The sequence below is a fragment of the Podarcis muralis genome, chromosome 3 (genome assembly GCF_964188315.1).
Source record: "Podarcis muralis chromosome 3, rPodMur119.hap1.1, whole genome shotgun sequence".
In the NCBI taxonomy this organism is placed as follows: domain Eukaryota; kingdom Metazoa; phylum Chordata; class Lepidosauria; order Squamata; family Lacertidae; genus Podarcis; species Podarcis muralis.
Genome location: NC_135657.1, coordinates 121,639,667 through 121,664,164, shown reverse-complemented (window position 1 = coordinate 121,664,164; position 24,498 = coordinate 121,639,667). Strand labels below are relative to the sequence as shown.

The 24,498-nt window shown below is 44.0% G+C and overlaps 1 protein-coding gene across 1 annotated transcript in view; it reads left to right on the top strand.

Moving 5' to 3' along the window:
- Positions 1 to 300: 300 nt before the first annotated feature.
- Positions 301 to 24,498, top strand: part of SETDB2 (SET domain bifurcated histone lysine methyltransferase 2) — a 43,051-nt gene continuing 18,853 nt past the window's right edge. Inside the window, exons 1-13 of the mRNA XM_077925354.1 lie at positions 301 to 443; positions 2,858 to 2,980; positions 3,154 to 3,219; positions 5,709 to 5,811; positions 7,159 to 7,716; positions 8,744 to 8,863; positions 10,577 to 10,746; positions 12,335 to 12,545; positions 13,348 to 13,453; positions 14,235 to 14,331; positions 14,991 to 15,310; positions 16,373 to 16,461; positions 18,078 to 18,189. Coding sequence (XP_077781480.1) covers positions 431 to 443; positions 2,858 to 2,980; positions 3,154 to 3,219; positions 5,709 to 5,811; positions 7,159 to 7,716; positions 8,744 to 8,863; positions 10,577 to 10,746; positions 12,335 to 12,545; positions 13,348 to 13,453; positions 14,235 to 14,331; positions 14,991 to 15,310; positions 16,373 to 16,461; positions 18,078 to 18,189 — 2,088 coding nt within the window. The 5' untranslated portion in view covers positions 301 to 430. The remainder of the gene's footprint in view (positions 444 to 2,857; positions 2,981 to 3,153; positions 3,220 to 5,708; positions 5,812 to 7,158; positions 7,717 to 8,743; positions 8,864 to 10,576; positions 10,747 to 12,334; positions 12,546 to 13,347; positions 13,454 to 14,234; positions 14,332 to 14,990; positions 15,311 to 16,372; positions 16,462 to 18,077; positions 18,190 to 24,498) is intronic.

Sequence of the window (24,498 nt, the reverse complement as noted above, 5' to 3'; positions counted from 1 at the left end):
TGGCCGGGGTCTTTTCTGAGGGGGTGGGGTCATGTTTTCATCTAGGGTTTTGTTTTTGTTTTTTTGCAAAAAAAGAACGGTTTCTTTTATTTTTTTAAAATGCTGGCCTTCAAGCGCGTGTGGACGCGTGGGCGTTTGTTCCTGCCTTAAGGCCTGGCTTTTCGGTTGCCCTGGGAAAAAGCGACCAGTCCACGGAAGTCCTGGCGCCCCCGAGGTCGGCGCTTGTTTGGCAGGCGAGTCTCGCGGCTCCTGGGTCTTTCTTGCCAAGCGCAGATTCCCCAGTTGAGCTCACTTGCTTACTGCGCATGTCACAGGGCGCGACGGGGGCGGGGCTTGGCCTCCGGTGCGCGTGTGCAGAAAGCGGCGAGAGGCGGGGCCCAGCGAGGGCGGAATCCCGCGAGGGCCGCCGGGAAGAGGGAGGCGGGCGGCCATGGCGCTGGCAGGTACCGTGCGGGGCGGGGGGGGGGGCGGCGTCAATCCCGCTTGGCCACCTCCGTTTCTGCGCCCTTCGCTCTCGCCCCTTGGCAGCTGCCTGGGCCGGAGGAGGGAGACCCGCGAGGCCGCCTGCTAAGCCCCTTCCCAGGACGCGCGTCGGCCGCTGCTCGTGTGGACTTGCGCTCGCAGGCAGCGCTTTCCCACAACCCGCGGGACCGGCGCCAGCGTTAGGACCGGGCGCACAGCCACCCCGTCCCGCTTCTCCTCCCCGAACCCGGCCACGTTTGCGAACAGGAAAAAGGGGCCTTTTTAGTTGCAGCTGGGTTTTTTAAAAAAGGGTTTGTTCGGTTTTGTAGGATAGCAAAAGACAGGTGGCAGTCTAAAACAAAGAAAAATAAGAGTCTTGGCAGCCAGAGCTGTTTGACAGTAGAAGAGACTCTCTGGGAAGGTGGTGGCCTCGCCTTTCTTGGAGGTTTCTGAGCAGAGGTTGGCTGATCTAGTCGCCATTCCTGCATTGCAGGGGGTTGGACTAGAGGACCCTCAGGGTCCCTTCCAACTCTACAATTAGTGAGAGTAATAAAATCTTACCAAAACAGCATTGAAATGTCATGGCTCTTTCAGGCCTCAGTGCTTTTCCATTATGGAAACAGTTGTGTCTGTTGTTAAGCAACTGGGAGTGTCCGTTCACTGCACTAATATTATAACAATGTCAGAAGATCCCTTTTGGCCCATCCAGTCCAGCATCCTCATTCTCACACTGGCCAGCCAGATACCTATTGGAAGCCAACAAGCACAGCCCATCCACTTATGAACCCCGATAACTGGCATTCTGAGGCCGGAGCGTCAGACGAGGTCCTGGGAGATCTGGGTTCAAATCCCCACTCAATCATGTAGCTCACTGGGTGACCTGGGGCCAGTCACAGCCTAAGAGGTCTTAGTGTCTCACAGGGTCATTAACTGCAGTGTGTGTGTGTGTGCCATGTCCTTGGAGAAAAAGGTGGGGTGTAATGCAAGAAAAAATCGCTCTTCTGCTTACCTGCTTAACTTTCTTAAAGCCAGCCGGATGGGGATGTTTGTCACCAGGCACCCAGAGATCTCCACATGCTCGCAATTGGACCTGTGCCAGTTGGAAAATGTGCATAAGTAATTTCTAACACTGGAGGCAGAGATAACCTGGATACAGTGATTCATGCTCTGGTAACTCCAGATTAGATTAGTGTAACATGGACTGCAGCTAGTATAGAATGCAGCAAGTGTATTGGCTGACTTGTCAAGCTGAGCACCAGTTCTGAAAAGGCTGCACTGTCTGCCTGTAAGTACTGAATTCACCTCAGGGTTAGGACTAATTTAGAAGGACTCAAATGACTTAGTCAAAACAAAAAAAATTCCTTCCAGTAGCACCTTAAAGACCAACTAAGTTAGTTCTTGGTATGAGCTTTCGTGTGCATGCACACTTCTTCAGATACACTGAAACAGAAGTTGCCAGATCCTTCTATATAGTGAGAAGGTGGGGAGGGGTATTACTCAGAAGGGTGGTGAGAATGGGTGATTGGCAGATAGCTGTGATGAGCCTGTTGACGACTCTTAACGACTGCAATAGGTCTTACAGGGAAAAGCAAGGGGTGAGAAGGTGAAAAATGGCTTTGTCATGTATAATGAGATAAGAATCCAATGTCTTTGTTCAGACCAGGTCTCTCCATGGTTTTAAGTTTGGTAATGAGTTGCAATTCAGCAGCTTCTCTTTCCAGTCTATTTCCTCCCCACCTTCTCACTATATAGAAGGATCTGGCAACTTCTGGCATGCACACGAAAGCTCATACCAAGAACTAACTTAGTTGGTCTTTAAGGTGCTACTGGAAGGAATTTTTTTTGTTTTGACTATGGCAGACCAACACGGCTACCTATCTGTAACTCAAATGACTTAGGACGCAGTTACCTGAAGCCTTTCCTGCTGTCATTGTGCCCATATGTTAATATCTGCTGTGGATGGCTTTCTTGTCCATTGCTGAGTGAGGCACGTACCTTGAAACTCACAAAAGGACTTGGATGGGTTTGAAATTCCCTGTCTCTGGAAATCTACCTGGTGCCAACGCAGGCACTGCTGTATTTTTGTTGTTGGCATTCTCCTGTCTCGGGAGATAATGGAGGAGGAGTGTTCCTTGGGGAAAAGTCAAACTATTGGGGAGTTACAGCACCTGCTGTTAGTCCACTGACTTTAGTAGGAAAGAGAAGAACCTATAATTTATTTTTTATGGTTTTTCTAGAATTGTTAATTTGAGTTTAGATGGGATGGGTATTGCGCTGGAATCACAGTTGATTGAAGGCGAGGTTTACAATGAAATAAAACTCTGGAGAGGTGGTATTTGGGTGTTTCTTCTAATGAAAAAACTGTTGAAACTTAGAACTCCCCCCTGCCCCACAGATGATGCAACAGAGTTTTGGAGGCAGATTGAAGATAGCCGAGTGGACTTGATATTTGAGCAAGTGCAGAAGGTACTTTGGTCTCTGAAGCAGAAGATCAAGGACAGAACTGCAACAGATGAAGGTTTGGAATCCTTTGTTATGATAATCAAACCTTGAATGGCTTAATTCATATTGCGTACAGAATAAACGGTGCAAGCTAAGATTTACCATGCATTTATTTGCATGGTTATCATTTTTAGAGACTGTATTTTTAATACAGATTTTTAAAAGTCGGTATTACTTTTATTTAAACAGAGTACTGCCAAGCTTTGGCATTTGTGAATCAAGTGGATATGACTAACCTCCTACCTCTGACAAATGGTACGAAAAGAGTTTTCATATTTTCTGTGTGTTGGTTTTTACTAAGCTAGAAATATTAGCTATCTCTTCAAAAACTATGGAAAACCCATTCTAATATGGCACTTCTTGGGTTTGGGATTAGGATTATGTCCATGCCTATCTTTGGCCTGCATGTTGGAGCTTCACATTGCTATGGGAGCCTAATTGTGTAGCCTGATTTGTTCAATTCTCTTTCGAGTATTAGGATTATGGATGTTTGGGCTCTGTTCCATTCAAGCGTAATGTCCAATGTGCAGACGTCAGGCATGTGTATATGTTCCTGATCCCCCACTGAACACGGTTACAGACATCTTTTAATCTGTCTGCGGTATATAACTTGGAGAATAATTTTAGAGTTTCTCATGAGAAGGTTAGGAATGCTGAGAGTTGTGACATCCATGTCGGCCAATCTACAGCTGCAAGGCATGGGTGGTGGCACTGCCTTTCCTCTGGGCTTTGCATCCCAAAGGTTTAAAGCAGGAATGGGGAACCTATCTAGTCTGAGGGCCATGTTCTCTTCTAGGCAGCCTTCCAAGGGCCACATGCTACTGGTGGGTGGGGTCAGGTGAAAAGGTGGGCAGAGCAACTACCATACTTTTCCGTGTATAAGACTAGGGTTTTTTTTTACTAAAAAATAATGTTAAAAGGGGGGTAGTCTTATACACGGGGGCAATCTGCCCCCATTTCCTTAATTTTGAGTTGCCCCAAATAGTCTAATACACTGAAAAATATGGTAATTTATATTTTACCTTTTTGCAGTAGACTAGTTTACACATCCAGACAGCAAGAGGCATTATCAGAGCTCAAGGACACATTCCAGTCAGGCCAAAGTGCAGCATGTGAAGCTGGGCCAGGAAGGGGGCTGCCTGGGGAGAGTTTTGAGCCCCTGGGCCTGAGGTTTCCCACCCCTGCTTTGAAGGTCACATGAATTCTGTTAGGTGGGACATAATTGTTCCTCTTTTACTGGGTCAGACTCAGACTCCATCCAACTGAGGGCAGTTTGTGGTTTTCCAGAGTTTCTGGTGAAGGAGTTTCCAAGCCATCCTGCTTAATCTCCTCGTGCAATAACTAAACACTGCATTTATTCATTGTTCCTCACTTGGGCATAGTGTACAACAGGGTGGATAAAAATCAATGATTTCTTTTAATTAAAAAAAGGATTTTTAAAAATTTAAATCAGATTTTTAAAAATTTAAATCAGATTTTTAAAATAAAATGCTTTTGGAGGAAAAATATTTCTAAAGATAGTTTTCTATTTAAGTTACATTATAGTCCAAAGGAAATAAGGATTTGTTTTAAGTTTTTCATGTGTGCTAAAACTCAGTCTAAGTTGTTTTTTAAAAAAATAATGTTTAACCACATCAGTTAACAAACATGGATACATATGCTATAATGTTACTGTTTTAGTTAAATAAATTGTTTAAATTGTTATTAAGGAAATGATTATTTTTCTCCTTCCAGTAAAGTACAGCAGAAAAGTTGTTCAAATATAAACAGTTAACTTGTTAAAACTCACAATAATTTAATAATTATCTGTCTATGTATTTCTAATAGTATAACCAAATCAGTATTTTTTGATATAACTGTAAAAAATACTCTGAAAATTTATTATTCCAAAAATGAAACCTTCATCTGGTTGTAAATATTAAGATTATATCAGCAAGAATGAGTCTTTCTGTTAAAAAGACGATTTAAATCAAGTCTAACTGACTAGTGATTTAAATCAAGTCTTACTGACTAGTGATTTAAATGGATTTGATTTAAATCAAATCCACCCTGGTGTACAATCACCAACACATCAGTCACCAACCTTGCCTCTAGTTTGGCTCTTGAGCTCTTGAAGTGTTGGAAGAAATCTGTAACATTTGGGTGGTATTCACCTAAGTTTTACTCAGAGCACACCCAGTGAAATTAATTAACTTGGTCCTGTTCATTGATTTTAATGATTCTATTCTGAGCAAAATGTGGTTGAATGCCACTCACAGTGTTTGACATATTCTATCTTTCCAAAGGACAAAGCCACCCCACCCCCCTATTCTGTGCAAATATGTTGCAGTCCTGGGAGTGGCAAATTAATCCATTATGTTGATTTCTGTTTTGACAATAGTCACAGAATTATTTTGCCTTAAAATCTCCAGCTTTCTTGGGAGTCTAGGATGAGGTAGGATAGAATATACCCCATATGTCCTCAGATCCCCAAAGTTTCACAGTGATTTGAAGCATGAGGGTGGAATTGGCATAATACAACTGAAGACACTCAGGCTGATGACAGCAGAAGTTTCTTGTCATGTGCGAAATAATTCAATATTAAAACAATGCACTTAAAATGCTATCTTAAGACCTTTGTTAATATATGCATAATTACAAATCATTATTGGTTTAAATAAAAGTCTGTACTGCATTTAATTGTGACTGTTCTTAATTGCAATCTAAAATGTATATTGCTAGAGTTTATATTTTACTTTTCAAAGTAAATAATGCTGTTACTGAAGAAGATATGCAGAAATTTGAGCCTGGTTTACATCCTTCTGCCTCAAGTGAAATTATAGAGAATCCTGGAGATGATTTTTCTTTGTGAGTAAACCATATTTTTGTTGCTTTTATTTCTTAGGAGTTTGTAAAAATTAGGAACAACAAAACCATCTGGAACCCTACAGATAGGGATGCTTGAGGATTTTGTTCATTCCACGTTTTGAGGTGGACAAAACCGTTGAAGCCACCTGAACCACTGTGCAGGCAGTAGGATAACAGCACCTCATAGAGTACAGACCAAAGTGCATGGAATATGGCCCAAAATTTTCATTTTAGGTCACATTTTAGTATGCTTGTTTTTAAAATGCCCTTTATTGTGGTAATGGGGAGGAAGGAATGGATCACTGATAGGGAAATGTAGTGAACTAGTGATTCACCCATCCCTAGTCCAAGCGTGACTGGTTATGTAAGACCTGCATATAGACTTCCGTCGTCTCTACCGCAGTGCCTGTCCCTTTCTGGTCTGCCCATTCATTTCCCCAGGTGGCCTTCGCCTTCTGGGCTCCTTCCTCTAAAAAAAGGTAAAGGTACCCCTGCCCGTACAGGCCAGTCTTGACAGACTCTAGGGTTGTGCGCCCATCTCACTCAAGAGGCCGGGGGCCAGCGCTGTCCGGAGACACTTCCGGGTCACGTGGCCAGCGTGACAAGCTGCATCTGGCGAGCCAGCGCAGCACACGGAACGCCGTTTACCTTCCCGCTGGTAAGCAGTCCCTATTTATCTACTTGCACCCGGGGGTGCTTTCGAACTGCTAGGTTGGCAGGCGCTGGGACTAAACGACGGGAGCGCACCCCGCCGCGGGGATTCGAACCGCCGACCATGCGATCGGCAAGTCCTAGGCGCTGAGGTTTTACCCACAGCGCCACCTGTGTCCCGCTCCTTCCTCTACTTTCTCCCTAATTCTGCCCCGTTTTCTAAACCAGTCTTCCTGTCTAACCTCCCTGCAGGATCTGAGCAGCTCTGCTCAGGAGGAAAGGACCCAATCCTCATTCTGTAGCCTGAAGGTGACACAGAGGCCTCTAGGGATCCCTTTCTCTCCTCCTCTCCTCCCCACACCCCTGACCAGAAAGTGAGTTTGGCTCAGGTGGACAAAGTCAGAATCCAGTGCTTGGGGCATGCCCTTCTTCCTCCACCCCGGAGCTCCTTTAGACAGAGGTTTCTGGATACCAAATGAAAAACATTCATAACTGATGTCAGCAATTTGCCACACATGTTCTCCTCTGACCATTATTAATAAGATAAATGCAGAATGCAAACGTGATCAAAATGCTCACTTTTGTGGCTTGAAACGAGTGAATTCAATCAACAATTGTATCTGAACAAATTTTAACTAACTTACTGATTGCCTGACATATTTTTCTTCCAACGCTTGCATGTGTGCTTGTAAACAGAAGAATGAAGATAAAGGAGGCGATACATTCAAGGAGTAGAGGCGAACCTGCAGAAGTGTCTTCAAAATTCCCCTATGAGGATCATGTATGCTCTAAAGAATGTCTTGCCAAAAGGCCATGGAATTCATACAAGGATGAAAACCCTCTTCATCTGCCAATGCTGTGTCGCTTCCAAAGATGGCATGCCAAACCAGATTATGTGTCAAAGTCACACAATGTTATATACAAAGCTCCCTGTGGAAGGAGTCTGAGAAATTTTCAAGATGTTCAGAATTATTTGTTTCAGACAGAGTGCACTTACTTATATTTAGATCACTTTTCTTTCAATACCTATGTACAGGTGTTTAGAAACAATCCTAGTTGCCAGCCCTTTGTGTTTGATTTTGATATCAGCAACGGGGCAGAGACAATACCAGTTTCTTTCTGTAATGACATAGACCACGACCGACTACCTTACTTTAAATATCGGAAGGTCTCTTGGCCCCATGGATACTTCTTGAACAATTTCTCCAGCATGTTTATTGACTCATGCAGTTGCACAGATGGCTGCACAGACAGGTATGTATTCTAAACTTACTGTTCAGCACTGCAAATACCCTTGGACATATTTACATGTATATTGAGGCAGAGTGGTGTGCAGCATTTAATCTACAGATTTGCAAAGAGTTAGCAGCTTTAAACTGCATTGCCAAAGGTGAGGACTTACCTGATTTCTACAAATAATCAGAGTTCAAGCATGGACACTGTATTCTATTCTTACGCTTTTCATAAAAAGGGCCTAGACCAGTGCAGTCCTGGGTTTAATTTAAAGAGTGGGTGTTGGGGGCTGGACTAAGGAGGAATGGTGGGAGCCCCCCCCCTTCTCCTGAACCTTCCCAAGAACAGGAGGACAGTATAGATTTAGAACAGTGGTTTGCAGAAGGCCATAGTTCAGAGACTGCAGAGGAGAGAATCTGGGGAATATTGGGAGAGGAACTGCAGGAAAAAGCACTGGGGGAGAGACAGCTGACAGACTCAGTGCCCTTGGAAAGCATTCCTGATCCCCACTCTCCCAGAACCAGGCGGGCATTGAGAGTAGTAGAACAGAAACCTCAGAGGCAGAAAGCTCAGATCAGCCGGTGCAGCGATGACGTAGAATAGGAGAGACGGAGAGGATTGGACTTTACTCGGAGCAATGCCATTATTTAATAGAGACTGCATTCCTTCGTGTCTCTCTCTGAATAAATTATGTGGTAAGAACTCTTCTCGTTTATCTGCTTTTTGGTTGCCCCTGGGGGAGGAATTGGATACCTTGAAGCCTGACAGTGGGGTACACTAATGTACTTTTCAAAACTGTTTACTGAAAAGTCTTTTTAAACATGCAGAGAACATAAAAAGCTTTAAATAAGCAGCTCTGTTAAATGGAAAGGATCGTAATATTTAACTTGCTGGCTAAGCTGTCTTTCTTGAGACAGCTATTGGCTTGCTGTGCTACCTATCAGCTCCTTTGAAAATTTAATGATTAAACACATGTCCAGAGAGTAAATGGGCTATATTGCTTTATTTCATATCCTTATTTGCACTAGATCTACTGTGTGCTTTCTAGGACAAAATGTGCATGTCTGCTTCTAACTGAAAGAAACTGCCATGAAGCTTCTGTGTCTTCAGGAAAAGAAGCATCTAATGGATATAATTATAAAAGACTCGATGGACCTGTGCCCAGCGGGTATGCAACCCCAACTTTATTTTTACCTGAAGGCCAGACATGGTGGTTCCATTGTGTCCTTAATTCAAGCTGTCTTGTTTTGGTCATGTAGAGAATGGGAACCCCATTGCTTTGCTGTTCTATTTTAAGTGGCAGCTTTCAGCTTAACAGAAGAAAAGTGTAGCATTGAACTTGCCCCAGAAAAAAAAACTAAAAAAAAAGGGTATCCTGGATCCTAGTAGACAAGATTGGGCAACAAATACGATGGAAATTGTGGTTCTCATGTACTAGCAGTTCCTTTATTTATATTATAAATTTATCGCAAGATACATTGGCTTAGCACCATCAGTATCAACGTTTAGATGCCAAGCAAGTACTTTCCTGCATTTGACTCTTAATTGGGGTCAGATAGTATGATACTCTAACCCAGTGTTTCCCAACCTTGTGCCTCCAGATGTTTTTGGCCTACAACTCCCATCATCCCTGACTAGCAAGACCAGTGGCAAGGGATGATGGGAATTGTAGGCCAAAAACAGCTGGAGGCACAAGGTTGGGAAACACTGCTCTAACCTACATTGATGTTCAGTTTTTAGTAAGCTGAGATAAAAGTTTTTATGTTATTGCAAGATGATTACTTTGTTAATAATATTGCTTTATCTTTTTGAAGTACTTGAAATGTGTTATGTATGCTTTAATAATAACTAGTGTATACATATAATAATGATGATGATGGAGTGATAGCACAGTCAGTGGAGCATGAGAATCTTAATCTCATCTCCACATTGGGTGAAAGATTCTACTTTGCAGGGGTTTGGACTGGATGACCCTTGTGGTCCCTTCTAACTCTTCTAACTCTAGAATGTTAAGTGGCCGAGGTTTTGAGATCTCCAGGGGAGTCCCTATTGGCACATTTGCTTACCTGTAAGGTTCATAAGACAGTGTTGCATGAGATGGCCTTTTCTTTAATGGCCCTCAGGTTGTGGAGTGCTCTCCTGTCTAAGGTGTGTCTGGCCACATGATTATGGACATTTTGACAACTGGTCATACAAGCACAAGCCTTTTTATGAAGTTTACAGTTTGTTTGTGTTGAGCTGTATGGGATGACATGCTAAAAGGTGAGCTAAATAAATAGAAACATACTCTAACAACCAAAAATATGGGCGTAATGCCCTGATAAAAATGGTTCCTCCCACCTGACCCAACACTCTGGAGCAGATTTCGAGGGTGCCCAGCAGGCTGCAGGGTTAAGGAGGGAGAAATTCCTTTGTGCAGGTGGACGCTTGCTGTGCAAGTTGGAACTGCCCCTAACTATAAATACTGAATGTGTGGGCTATACATTTTCAGAATGCATCATCACACTGTACTGTTGGTACTTCCATGTTAGGATCCTTTTATTGTATATTGCTACTCCTCTTGCTTTCTCATTTCCTTGCGCTAATTAAGCCTAACTCAGCCTCATACTATTCATACATTTGCTGTTTCCTATAGCAATGTGGATCTCTTGCATTGAGGCTTGTATTTTCTTCTGTAGGTATTCCAAATATTGTAGGTGCTAGCAGTTATGCTAGCAGTGCATATTGCTGCTTCAGTTTCCTCATCTAAACATGCAGCAGCTCCTGAGAAAGTGCTGGAGCTCCAAGAGGATCCTCTTGTCCTCAGCGTTGTTCACTCAGCTGCTCTCCCCACCCTCTGAAATATTGAACCTGTAATGCTGCTGTTTTCTTTTTGTGGCAGAATTTATGAATGCAGTGTGTTATGCAGCTGTGACAAGATTATGTGCCAGAACAGATTAGTGCAGCATGGTCTTCAGGTTCGGCTGCAGGTCTTCAAAACTGAAAAGAAGGGCTGGGGAGTCCGTTGCCTTGATGACATTGACAAAGGAACTTTTGTTTGTACATACTCAGGTAATTTAATGTAGTCCATATTTTTTATTTTGTTATTGCTTTTTCACAAATAGATATACATATGCAAATATCTTCTTCCATTTCCTTTAGTTATATAAACTATATTCTTACTTACATTCTTTGCATTTTCCTTTTCAACATACTAAAACAGTCACCAAAATACAAATCCCACCCAAAAGTCAACTTGGAGGCGGGGGAGAACCATCCTTCAAATAGTTCCAAAGTAGAACCTGCGTATCTTGGTAGAAAATTCATGGTTAACATTAGACACTTGTGAGGCAGTAACTGGAATATTGATTGTTCATACAGGAAATGGATGGTAAAAATAGGTTCCAAGTGTTATGAGCTTATACATATGTACAGTAAACATGGCAGAACCCATCGCTCTCTTGTCTTGGGGGAGCCATCCAAACTGGTGGGCATCCCTACCTCTTGTGGTAACTAACTCTATAGTTTTAACTATGTGCTGGCCATCTTCCAAATACCAGGTCCAAAGAGAGGACTGGAGATGCACAAAGTCTTCTCAGTCTGCATAATGGCCCAGCACGCCTGGCATTCACAGGAAGAGAGAAGACAGATGGGTGTCTTGCCCACACTTGAATAAATCATGCCCCAACTCCTGCTTAGTTTTTTTAAAAAGAAGTCCAAATCCAAAATACCCATTGTAAGAAGCATGGAAGCCTGCTGTTGCCTGCAGCCAGCATGGATCCCTCCATATATGGAGAAATCAATTTGATTCATTTAAATAACCCCAATTATCCTTACCATAGAATGTAAACCACACTGAAATTATTTAAAGCTGCTATATAGAGAGCTTGTTTGGGGCTTATTGCTATTCTGGAACCTGATTATTTTATACTTACATAACAGGAATGGGATGAGAATTATGGAGAGAAGGGGGAGAAGTGTTTTTCTTTCCTTCTTCCTGAAGCATTGCTAGATAATGCAGGGAGGGATGTCTTGGCCCCTCCAGCCCGAATCTTCCCCCAGGGTGCTTAGGATAAGCTGTTAGGGACTTTGGCAGGCCACTCCCTCCCCACCCCCCTTTCCTCTCCATTCCCCCCACCCTCACTTATCAACTGACACTGTAGTGTTTTGTGCATCGTGGAAGCTCATGATTCAAAGTTCAATGTGCCTAACAAGTTCCCAGGCTATGCAGAAAACACCGTCTTGTTTTGGGATGGCCCAGTTTCACTTCCAAACCCATGAGAACTCAAGTACTCAAGGGCAGCCATGCTGACCTCTAGAATACTCTACTCCACCGGCAGCCCCATTTCCTCCGCCCATTTTTCACATTCTGTGACTGCTGAAGACTCAGTCTTCATTGGAGTTTCGCCTTAAACACTGTGTTGTGCTGACCTTGAGGTTCCCCTGAACATACTGATATTTTTCTCTTGTTTCTCAGTGGCCCCATTTGGACTCAGTTATGTTGGAACTAATCGCCTGAGTTCACTTTTAGAGTCAGTAATGTTAGGATTAAAACTTACATTTGGAAGATTTTGAGTGCATTCATTGCTTCTGCAAACACCCATAACCATCTGTTTCACTGCAAATACTAGAATATAGAATATATCCTTTTTTTCTTTAGGCAAACTGATGAGCAAAGATGAATCCAGGCAACCTAAAGATAAAGGTGGTGAGGTTAAAGAGGAAGATCCAGAGAATGGTGACAGAAGCCACACTTTATTTAAAAAAAGGATAAAACTGGATATGTTCTGTTCTGATTCAGAGACTGAAGTTATCCAAACCACTAGGAAGCAAAAATCTTTGCCTGTAAAAGGTGAAGATCAGCTAAGCGTGTAAGTTCAAGTAACAGTTTTGGGAGTCACTGTGAGTTCTATCCAAGATCTCCATGGCCAGTAAACTCCATCAAAGAAAAGCTCAGCAGCTCAGGCCATTCTTTATGTTTGGAGCAAGTGAATATCCCAGGCATTCTTTCCTCCAGGCTTCCCTTCCTTTATTCTGATCATCCTTCTCCCTCACTTGGGAAGGAAGGACTGGCCTTATCAGTTGCTGACATTGACCCTGGCCTTGTCCAGCTAGTGCAGTGGTCAGCCATTTATATTTTGTGTTGTTCCTTCCCAATACCACTGGCACAAAAAATGTTAATAACAATTGTAGTGGCAGCATGGTAATGTCTTTTGTTGGACCGGTTCTGGAAACCTTTCAAGTTAGAAATAACATTTCACATATCTAATGAAATAGTAGAGAACAGCTTGTCAACTTTAGTTCAGCATTTCTTCCAGTATGATTGCATCTTCAGAACTAAAAGCCACGAAGGATTTTGAACACTTGGTCCTAATTCCCTGACTCCCTCATTTATCTGAGGTTCAAGAAGTTAAATTTATGTACACTTAAGAAAACAAAAACCCTTAATATTGACAAGTGGGTTAACCTTTAGCCTGCTTTAAAACTCTGTGATAGGAAATTGTCTTCAGAGTATAAATGCTACTAAATGCTAATGTTTCTGCCTTGTAAAACTTCCATATAATGTTTGGTAAGAAATTTGCTTTGTCCTTTTGAAATTGTAAAATTTATAGGAAGAATATTTTATAATTCATTGTGCACGTTGCATAAAGTCCTTTATCCATTTCTCTTTAGAATTCAGAGTTGTCAAAGCTACAGCTGTAACAGTACTCAGACTTACGAAGCTGTCACAAGACCGAAAACTCGAACATCTGTTCTTCAGAAACATCAGCGGCAACTAGTAAAAATTCTACCTTTTTTTGTCTTCAAGGAGTTCCACCTGCTTTCTCTGTCTATTCTTTTCTCAGCTATCAAAATGATTTGTGGTACAACAAAATCTGTTACTAGCTTGCTACTTCCTTCTCTTTTCCACCATGTAAAATGTGTATTTCTACACCTCAGTGAGATTGTACCCTTGTTTTGTGAGAAGTGAGGGGATGACCTGCCCACTCCTATTACAGGGTGCAGGTAGCCAAGTCTGTGTCGTCCTACAGCTGCTGCTGCTGCTTCTACTCCTCAAGTCACCATAGGCAAAGTGATGAAGAGTGTGGATAAAAGCTTTCTTGTTCAGTCTGCCCATTGAAAAGGGGAGTGCAGTGGGCAGAAAATACTATTCTAAAATTTCTATGGACCATGGGAAAGTTGCTACAGTAGACAGTGAATTGTATCCAGCTATGTCAAAGAGTAGACCCTTTGAAATTTACAATCTACTCTGAGGATGTCTTAGCAAATCTTAGTTGATTACATCACGGTGGCAAAAGAATATTCACAGAATGTTTATGTCTTGCAAGGGGGAGTGGGGAAAGTGATTTCTGTCACATACTTTCCGCACACTGCAGCGTAAATAAAATACCTTTTATTTCCAGACCCTATTTTCAGGTAATCCTGCATTACAATGTGCAAGGCATTGGGCTCTGGAAAGTGGCCATTTTATTCCTCACCATGTCAAGGTAACCTGTTAAAAAAAGAAGTGTAGGCTATGAGCAAAGAGCAAACTATTGATTATGAACTTTTCTTCTGAGGGAATTGCTGGTGCCAGTTCAGATGATGATGGAAGTTCTGTGTGCCAGAAATCATCAAGAAGTAAACTAACTGCTGCAGCCAAGAAAGGAGATGAAAGTAAGTTACTCTAGGTGGGGTGTGACCAAGGCAGAATGCAGTGGCTTCCCTTTGACTTCCCTTGATCTGGACCCTGTACTTCTGTTGATGCAGCCTGGAATAGCATTAGCTTTTATTGCTACTGCATCATACTGTTGACTCATGTTAAGAATGTGGTCTACTAAAACCTCTAGATTTTTTCGCATATTTCCTATATTTGTGCAGCTGTTTATTCCTGCGTAAGTGTAGAACTTTATATTTGTCCCTATGCCTTCTACATTTGTCCCTATTGAAATTCATTTTGTTCATTTTGGCCTAGTTCTCCAATCTGTTGAGGTAATTTTGAATCCTAATTCTATCTTCTGAGGTATTTGCTACCTCTCCTAATTTTGTGTCATCTGCAAATTTGATGAGTATCCCCTCAATTCTTTCATCAAAGTTATTTAAAAAGATGTTGAACACCACCAGGCCTAGGACAGAACCCTGAGGTACCCCAATTGTCAGTTTTTTCCCAGGATGGTGAGGAATCATTGGGTTAGGCCAGTCAACATCCAAACAGCAACTTGTCATTGTACACTGGAGACTTTTAATAACAGCATGAATGTTTGATATTGAAACTGTTGGACAAGTTTAACTTGATGTTCGCTAATGATACGCTATCCTGAAATGTGTGTTGACAGAATCAAGTCTACAAGAAGAGCTTGGTGAAATGGTGAGCATCGTACAGTCCGAAGGTAGTGTAGACTGTGTTAAAGAGAATCCTCTTTTCAACACCACTTTGAACAGTAAGCCAGCTGTGCAAGATGACAGAGAGATTAAAAAAAAAAGCAAGGAGCTATTCTGGACTCAAGATATACACAAGAAAAGTTTCAAGAGAGGGAGAAGAGAATCTGCTCATAAAAAGCAAGCAACAGAAGATAGCAAAGCATTCCTAAAGAATAAGGAGAGCCCATGTTTGCTGGATGCAACCAAGGAAGGCAATGTGGGCAGATTTCTTAATGTAAGTAACAGTGGTATGTGTGTCCGGTTTAAAGCCGGCTATTGTGTTGCAGAAATCTATTCTGAATATGAACCACCTCCCTCCCTTGTAAACAGTGCACATCTGGTCCCCAGGCCCCATTTTTGCTTTTGGCATTACTGGCTGCTCCATGCCAGTATCTTTTATGGCCTTGGCTTACTGTTTCCCTACAAGGGAGGGAAATTTGTGGCCCTCCAGATGTTGTTGGACTGCAGCTCTCATCAGCCCCCGCCAGCAAGACCAGTGGTCAGTGATGATGGGAACTGTAGTCCAGCAAAATGTGGAAGGACAAAAGTTCCCCACCCTTCCCTACATTAACAGCTGAGATCCACGGTCAGCACCCTTGTCAGCTTTCCAGTTTGCCTGTGCATCAACAGGCACATGTCCAATCTCATGCCTGGCATTCTGCCTGCAGTTCACGGAGCTCCTCCTTCATACTGTGTGTGGCTGGGTGTTTCACCCTCAAGGCTTAGCTTGCAAGATAGTATGAAATGCTTGTTTCGCTCAGACATAGGAGGCTTGCTGCATTCAAGTTAACTGGGATTCTTTGCTGTGCATGTCTGCAGCTGCTATTCCAACCCTGTCCTGTGCTGGCAGCCCCCTCCATGGAGGCAGAGGTTTGGTCCCTGAGCAATGTTCTTCCCTTTTACTGCCTAGCATCCCAGAGAGAGTGATCCTTTTGCTTTAGCAGTTTGGCATTGAGAAGGGTGCCAGTGTGTCTCCCCTATTTTCAAGCACCCACACTGCTGTTCTAGCAGGATTGCCCTTGGCTGTCAGATCAAGATTCTTCAGGAACACGGGCAATAAAGCAATGCATAGTCATCTCAATATTATTGTCACAAAATCTTACTCGTTTAAAAGTAGATCCCTGCTCTGCCTCCTGTACTGTTGATGTTAAGTATCTGTTTTGGGATCAAAGGGAATATCTTGCTGTAAAACAAGAGCACTTTAGAGGTTTTTTTTTCTAAACTAACATTTGCACAAGAAAGTATATTAATAGCAGAACCTGTCATTTTAACCTTCATTGGTTTGTTCCGTTTACAGCACAGCTGCTCCCCTAATCTCTTTGTACAGAGTGTATTTGTAGAGACCCACAACAGAAATTTCCAGTGGGTGGCATTCTTCACAAACAGGTTTGATGTATTTTATTGCTTTCATCTTCATCCCACTGAAAGAGCAAAAAAATGTTTCCAACTAGGGGGGCGGGGAAAGAGTACAAAACCTAGAACCTGTGCTTTGACGTTGATCTTTACAGCCTAGGTTTCAGCACACACTTTGCTGCCATCCAACCAATGCTTTATTTTGCTAGAAAAATACTGTGGCAGGAGTTCTTTTTATAAAGACAAAATGTGTGTCTGTGTGAGATTGTCGGTTGCTGCTTAAGCTATAATGGCACATCTCTGCATGCACTACTATGACAGAAGTGGGTGCTTAACTTACACGACTTCAAGGGGCAAGGAACAGCTCAGTACACTAAACTGAGTAATGATTTGTTTCCTTTATCCTGGTTAAGGAAACAAGCCATAATTAAGCCATAATTGGATTTGCACAAGCCTTGTGTACCTGTAGAAATGGAAAAAGAAACCAAGAAACAATTGCATTATAGTTTTCCACTGCATGCAAATCAGGAACTATGGTTTAGCTCACAAAGAAGCCAGAATTCAGATATGAACAAACGATCGTAATGGGAAGCTGTGGTTAATTGCAGCTTTTTGGTTTGTTTCCCTGCTTAAAGGGGCTGCAAGTACATAACTAAAAATTCTCCCTCTTCAATTACCTGCTGTCTCTTCAGTTGCATGTTGGGAATGTTGGCTTGCTGATAACTATAATTGTTTTGCATAGCCAATGTTGAAATTATAATCTCCAGTTGCCCAACCCTGCAAAATGAATTGTAGTTTTCACTTGACAGATCTGCAAACTGAGGCTAAAAGATAATGTCCATACAATTCATGATTTGGCTTTCAGCTCAGGACACAAGAATTTACTGACTTTGTTCTTTAGTTGAAAGACACTTCACTAGACAGTTTCGTGACCATCTTCTTTAGTTTATTATTCACTGTCTTCTGTTTTGTGTTGCTGAAAGTTCCCAATTTGAAATTTGGTAGGGTTTGCTCAGCCCCCAAATCTGGAAGATCCCACATGATAAGTTTGCCATCTCTTGGTCATGCTGAGCCAAGACTCAGTTGGAAGGTACTTCAAAAGAGAAGGCCCCAATTCCTTTAGGTGTCACTATTCCTCGTTTGGTATTCCAGACCTTTCTTTCCCCCCTGCTGTTGCTGTGAGGAGAGCGGGGTGGGGGTGGGGGGTGAGAACTCGCCCCCATCACCTCACTCGACTTACGGCAGGCTCACAGCCACAGAGAAAGAGGGCACATAGATTTAATCGTCTCCCATTTTGGTCAGGCTGTTTTATGCATAGAAAAGGTTGTCACAGTGGGCTGGTTTTAGGAAAGGAGAGGAGGCATCATGCCACAGGGTCCCCATTTTTATGGGACCCTCATGGCAAAAGACCTGTCTGCATGATATCAACTTCTTACCTCCCCAAATGGCATGCATTTTGCTCACAAGGTAAAAGTGACTGATTTTATGTAGAGTGCCTTCCCCTCATTATAAAATAATCCCATTGCAATAGGTGAGTGTGAAGTTGTGCTTGTGGGTAGTTTTACACCCTGTCTTAACTGTTGAGCATAAAAAATCCTGGTTGCCTTTGGTTGCTGTTCTATTCACTGTGTGATATGTTTGTATCCTAGGCATGTAAAGGCTGGAACAGAACTCACATGGGATTATGGCTATGAAGCTGGAAGCATGCCTGAAACAGAGACTACTTGTCAGTGTGGTGCTCATAAGTGCAGAAAAAAAATATTATAGAGTTTTTTAGTCTTGTTAGTTGAGGTATTTTCAACGTTTTCCAGACCCAATACCCACTTTGAACCCAAACATATTTTGGGACATACAATGGTACCTCGGGTTACATACGCTTCAGGTTACAGACTCCGCTAACCCAGAAATATTACCTTGGGTTAAGAATTTTGCTTCAGGATGAGAACAGAAATTATGCTCTGGCGGTGCGGTGGCAGCGGGAGGCCCCATTAGCTAAAGTGGTGCTTCAGGTTAAGAACAGTTTCAGGTTAAGAACGGACCTCCAGAACGAATTAAGTACTTAACCTGAGGTACCACTGTAATTTCTTTTACCACATATTTGCACAGTGGTAGTGCTTCTGTTGCAATCCACCTTGGATCAGGCTGCGACTCACTAGAGGGTCCCGACCCACTAGTTGAAGACTAGTGCATTAGCATTTAAGGTACAGAAAGGTATTGTGTTACTGTAGGCCAGTTCACATGAACATGTTTATCAGATATAATTGCAGTTGTCTCTTGATAGCTGTTTGACAGCTGAACAGGCTCTTGGAAGGTGGACTCCCCCTTCACTTTTTAAGCAGAGGTTGGGTGGCTAACTGTCATGGATGCTTTAGTTGAGATTCCTCCATTACATGGGGTCCCTTCCAACTGCACTTGTATGATTCTATGGAGCTTTAGCATGCTAGCACAAATAGAGATATAATAAGCATGCTGCTTGACAACCACTGACACAACGGTTCATGGGAACTGGCCCGAAACCTCTCTCAGAAAAAGAAATCTGTCTTAATAAAAACAGATTTTGAAGGAGTTGGTCTAATGGGACTTTCATAGAATGAAATAGGTAAAGGTAAAGGTACCCCTGCCCGTACGGGCCAGTCTTGACAGACTCTAGGGTTGTGCGCTCATCTCACTCTAGAGGCCGGGAGCCAGCGCTGTCCGCAGACACTTCCGGGTCACGTGGCCAGCGTGACCAAGCTGCATCTGGCGAGCCAGAGCCACACACGGAAACGCCGTTTACCTTCCCGCTGGTAAGCGGTCCCTATTTATCTACTTGCACCCAAGGGTGTTTTCAAACTGCTAGGTTGGCAGGCGCTGGGGCCGAACGACGGGAGCGCACCCCGCCGCGGGGATTCGAACCGCCAACCATGCGATCGGCAAGTCCTAGGCGCTGAGGCTTTTACCCACAGCGCCACCCACGTCCCTCATAGAATGAGATAGTTGTATATAAATACCTTTCTCCTCTTCACTATCAAATTTAGTTTCAAGTACCTGGTTATTTGTGAGATACTTTCATAACAAGGTTGAGACTCTTTTCAGCTCAATCAGATCAGCTTTGGCCTCACAGGTAGGCAAGATCTAGATACCTATGCACTTAAGATGTACCTGCTTCTATGATCAAGCCACTATTCTGTTAAAAACTCATTTTTGCTATTTGCTCTCTGGAGGTATTATTTGAATCAGATTTTACTACCACACTTAAGACTTCTAAGGATGTATCTGCTTTGTTTTCATCTAAAGACAACAGCAACATACATACATACATACATACATACATACATACAAGTGAACCCCAGGTCTAAGGCATGTCTGCAACTGAGTTGGGCCAGGCTTATTCAAGGACAGCCCCATGGAGGCTATGCTTTCCACGAAGTCCCGAGCAGCCCCTTTTAAGATTGTGTCAGCATGGATGTTGAAATCCCCTAGGACAACCAAACTAGGTGCTTCCAGGAGAACATCCGCCATGACCTGAAGCAGCTCAGGCAGGGAATCCTTGGTGCAGTGGGGAGGAATCCTGTACTGCCCCTATTGTCCAACTTCCAGAACATGCACTCAGAAAACTGGATCTTCCCAATAGGACGTCTGGTGCAAACTAATGACTTCCTAAAAACCACTGCAACACCCCCCTCCCCACCCATAAGACCTTGGTTGCTGTGCGTAAGAGAAACCTGGTGGACCAGCAGCGGCAAGAACCGGCCCATCTGCTTCATCCAACCAAGTCTCTCTTACACATGCCAGGTCAAGTCCTCCATCCACGATCAAGTCATGGATGACAGCCGTCATGTGAGTCATTGACCTGGCATTGCACAACAGCTCCTTAAGGTCGTGTGGGTCTCCCTTGTTGATTCCAGTATCCTTCTAGTCAGGATCAGACCCGGAGGCAGAGATAGCCTTCAAACAACGACTAAACCTGCCTCCTCGGGAATGACGTGGTCTGGTCTTAGCGTAACTCCTCCTGCCTGTGATCACTGAAATTGGGTGTCCCAGTGCATTTGCCCCTGTTGGCTGGGGCCCACTCCCAGGCAGCATTGACTATCTCCCCTTAAGAACAATTTATAAACAATACAATAACCAAAAACACCGTGGGGGGGGGGAATAAAATTATACCTAAACTAAACTGGAGCTGGATCCTCTTCAAAAGAAGGATTCTGGTTTTTCCAATTGCAAACATCCGCGCTTGTAAATGGCGCATGTTGCATAGTAAAAGTGCGTGGAGGCTGGTTGCCCTTGGCGTTAAGCGGCTCCAAGGGGTCATACACCCGGCGGAGCGGGGCCACCAGATTGGACCAGGCAGGGGTATGGGGCCTTTGAGTTTTTTACCCCGAAAAAAATACTCTTTTGTACTGCCTTTTTGTCCACTTCACCTCCTTTTCTAAGTCCTTCTAAATTCTTCAATCCCAGCAACATTTTCCTCCTCGCTTTCCTCCTCATCCTCTCTCTCTCTCTCTTTGTGTGTGTGTGACACTGACACAAAGATGAAGTACGTTAACAAGGTAACACAGGTGATAATTGCAAAAGATTGCAGGTGATACTCTGACATCTAAAATCATTCACACAAACAGAAAGCTTAAAAGCACACAAAAAATGTACCAGATGATGGCTTTTCTCAAGGTTAAATGTGATTATAGCATGTTGTTTAGTCATGTCCGAGTCTTCGTGACCCCATGGACAAAAGCACACCAGGCACTTCTGTCTTCCACTGCCTCCCGCAGTTTGGTCAAAGATTATAGCATATACACACACAAATTGCAGGCAGAGATTACCGTATTTTTCGCCCTATAAGACACACTTTTCCCCCTCCAAAAATGAAGGGGAAATGTGTGTGCGTCTTATGGGGCGAATGCAGACTCCTTGGCTTCAGCGATAGCAACGCGAAGCCTCCGAAGCCTGCACTCCGGAGGCTTCATGTTGCTTCCGCTGAAGCCAGGAGAGTCTGCTCTTTGAGGCTAGCGGTGGGGAAAGCAGCGCTTCCCCCATCGCCAGCCCCAGAGGATGGGGGGCAGCAGGAAGGTGTGCGACGCCTTCCCGCTACTCTCCAACCCTCCTCTGGGCTTTTGCGAGAGATGGGGGAATTCCCCCACCTCCCGCAAAAGCAGGCAAAAGCCACGCGCTCTTTAAAGGGGCTCCGCGGCTTCTGCTTGCTTTTCTACGAGGGGGGGGGAATCCCCCCACCTCCTAGAAAAGCCTGCAGGAGGTGCGCACCCTTTAAAGAGCGAGCGGCTCTTGGGGGCTTTTCCCCAAGGAGGGAGAAGGGACTGACTGGCAGAGTCAGTCCCTTCTCCCTCCTGCTGGCTTTTGCGGGGATGGGGGAATTCCCCCACCTCCCACAAAAGCCCGCAAAAGCCTCGCGCTCTTTAAAGGGGCTCCGTGGCTTCTGCTGGCTTTTCTACGAGGGGTGGGGGAATTCCCCCATCTCCTAGAAAAGCCCGCAGGAGCCGCGCACCATTTAAAGAGCGTGCCGCTCTTGGGGGCTTTTCCCCGAGGAGGGAGAAGGGACTGACTGGCCGTTTCAGTCCCTTCTCCCTCCTGGTCGAAAAGCCCGCAGGAGTCACGCGGGGCTCCTGTGGGCTTTTGCGGGAGGTGGGGAAATTCCACCACCTCCCGCAAAAGCAAGGAGAAGGTCTTGGAGTAGCGCACAGGCTGCGTGCAGCCTGTCCACTGCTCCCAGAGCTGCGGGGGGAAAATCATATTTTTTTCCTTGATTTCCCCCCTTGAAAACTAGGTGCGTCCTATGGGCCGGTGCGTCCTATAGGGCGAAAAATACGGTAAATCACAAAAGAATGAGATCCTCCCGGAAGGTAGCATACTACTGTAATTATCCTACCTTTGCCTCTAAGATATGCTTGTTTTAAATTCTTTCTGCAGAATATTCACTGGGAAAGGGAGTTTTGTTGGGCTGCACTTGAAAGTTGATTGACTTTTTTCCGACAGTTTTCCCCTATTATTATTTATCTGCAAGTAATTTTAATCTTGATATACATATTCACGTACTTAATTGACTTAGGACAGTGGTTCAGCTAAAATTAGGGCACTACAGTAGTGCTACCTGCACTACAGTAGTGCTACCTGCTGTATGGCTGAATTTTCTTATAAGAAAACATCTGATAACAGTTTGAAAGGGTAGTCCTATTAAACAGGGGGGACGTGGGTGGTGCTGTGGGTTAAAGCCTCAGCGCCTAGGACTTGCCGATCAAAGGGTCGGCGGTTCGAATCCCCGCGGCGGGGTGCGCTCCCGTCGTTCGGTCCCAGCGCCTGCCAACCTAGCAGTTCGAAAGCACCCTCGGGTGCAAGTAGATAAATAGGGACCGCTTACTGGCGGGAAGGTAAACGGCGTTTCCGTGTGCTGCGCTGGCTCGCCAGATGCAGCTTGTCACGCTGGCCACGTGACCCGGAAGTGTCTCCGGACAGCGCTGGCTCCCGGCCTCTAGAGTGAGATGAGCGCACAACCCTAGAGTCTGGCAAGACTGGCCCGTACGGGCAGGGGTTCCTTTACCTTTACCTATTAAACAGGAGGAATAAGCAACTAATGCTGACTTTCAGATAAGTCACATCAGAACTCAAAGAAACAGCAAAGAAAGAGCACACACTGTATTCAGAATGTTTAAGAACCCATAGTAGACACTGACTTGGTGACCATGCTAAGTATAAACTCATTTCTGCATCTGAATGGCATACAGAAGGAGACAGAGTGCAACTCAACTTCTAACACCAACTTTTTGCATATCTATTTAATTAGATTAATTAATCTTAATTAAGATTCCCGGCCAACGCACCACGAAATGTAGCCTTATTAGACTTTACCAATTGGTAGGGTGAGTGTTGCTCCCAGAACAGGTAGCAAGGAGTCAAATGACACTGAGGTTTGGTTCAGAGAAAGAGTTTATTCTGCTCTCCAGATAGCAGAAGGCACTGCATGAATCGGTTCATGGTTTCCCCAAAGTAACAACCTTGTGCTTGTCATCCAAATAAAGTGGTAAACCATTTTGGAAGTTTTAGAACAGACGTGTTGTGTTCTTAGCAGCTGTGCATCCTTCAACTGACAGGCGTTCTATAATCAGTTGAAGCTGCTGAAACAGTCCCAACTGCAGAGCTAAGTAGAGTTTGTTATTCTGGTCTCATGTGGAAGTTACCAGGGCATGGATGACATATATATATATATATATATATATATATATATACACATACACACACACACACGCACACACACACACACATACATACAGTGGTGCCTCGCAAGACGAAATTAATCAGTTCCGCGAGTCTCTTCGTCTTGCGGTTTTTTCGTCTTGCGAAGCGCAGCTATTAGCGGCTATTAACGGCTTAGCGGCTATTAACGGCTTAGCGGCTTTAAGAAAAAGGAAACAAACTCGCAAGACGTTTCGTCTTGTGAAGCAAGCCCATAGGGAAATTTGTCTTGCGGAACAACTCAAAAAACGGAAAACTCTTTCGTCTAGCGACTTTTTCGTCTTGCGAGGCATTCGTCTTGCGGGGCACCACTGTATATATATTGAAGTGTCTCAGTTGGAGTTGGAGAAAAGGACTCATAGCTGCTCACCTAGGAACAAAGGCTGCACTCAGAAGTATCCCCAAAGCATAATCCTGCTCCTTAAAGGATCCTGTCAAGAGAAGAAAATAGGCATTTTTGCAGAAGATGTGTCCTTAGACATTGGTTCATTGTCATTGACTTTCCCTACTTGGGAACCAGACATTGGTTGGCTCACCCAGCTCTGATGAAAAGGCTAGAGCTGAATGGTATCAGCATGGGGATAGCACTCCAGTCCACAATACCAGACACCCTCAGAGACACATTGAACTTTGAAGGACAACTTCTATGGGGTGAGGCAACAATCCTGTCTTCTGGAACCTGACAAGAATTCCAGGGCTTGCAGAATCAATGGCCACCAAGAAACCAAAGAAATGACGGTGGCTTTGCTCAAGGTCCCTCCTCAAAATCGACCACCTAGTATATATAGGCACCCTTATTTGTTCAAACAAATCCAAGAGAATATGTGACAGGGAATTTGTTTGGGGTCT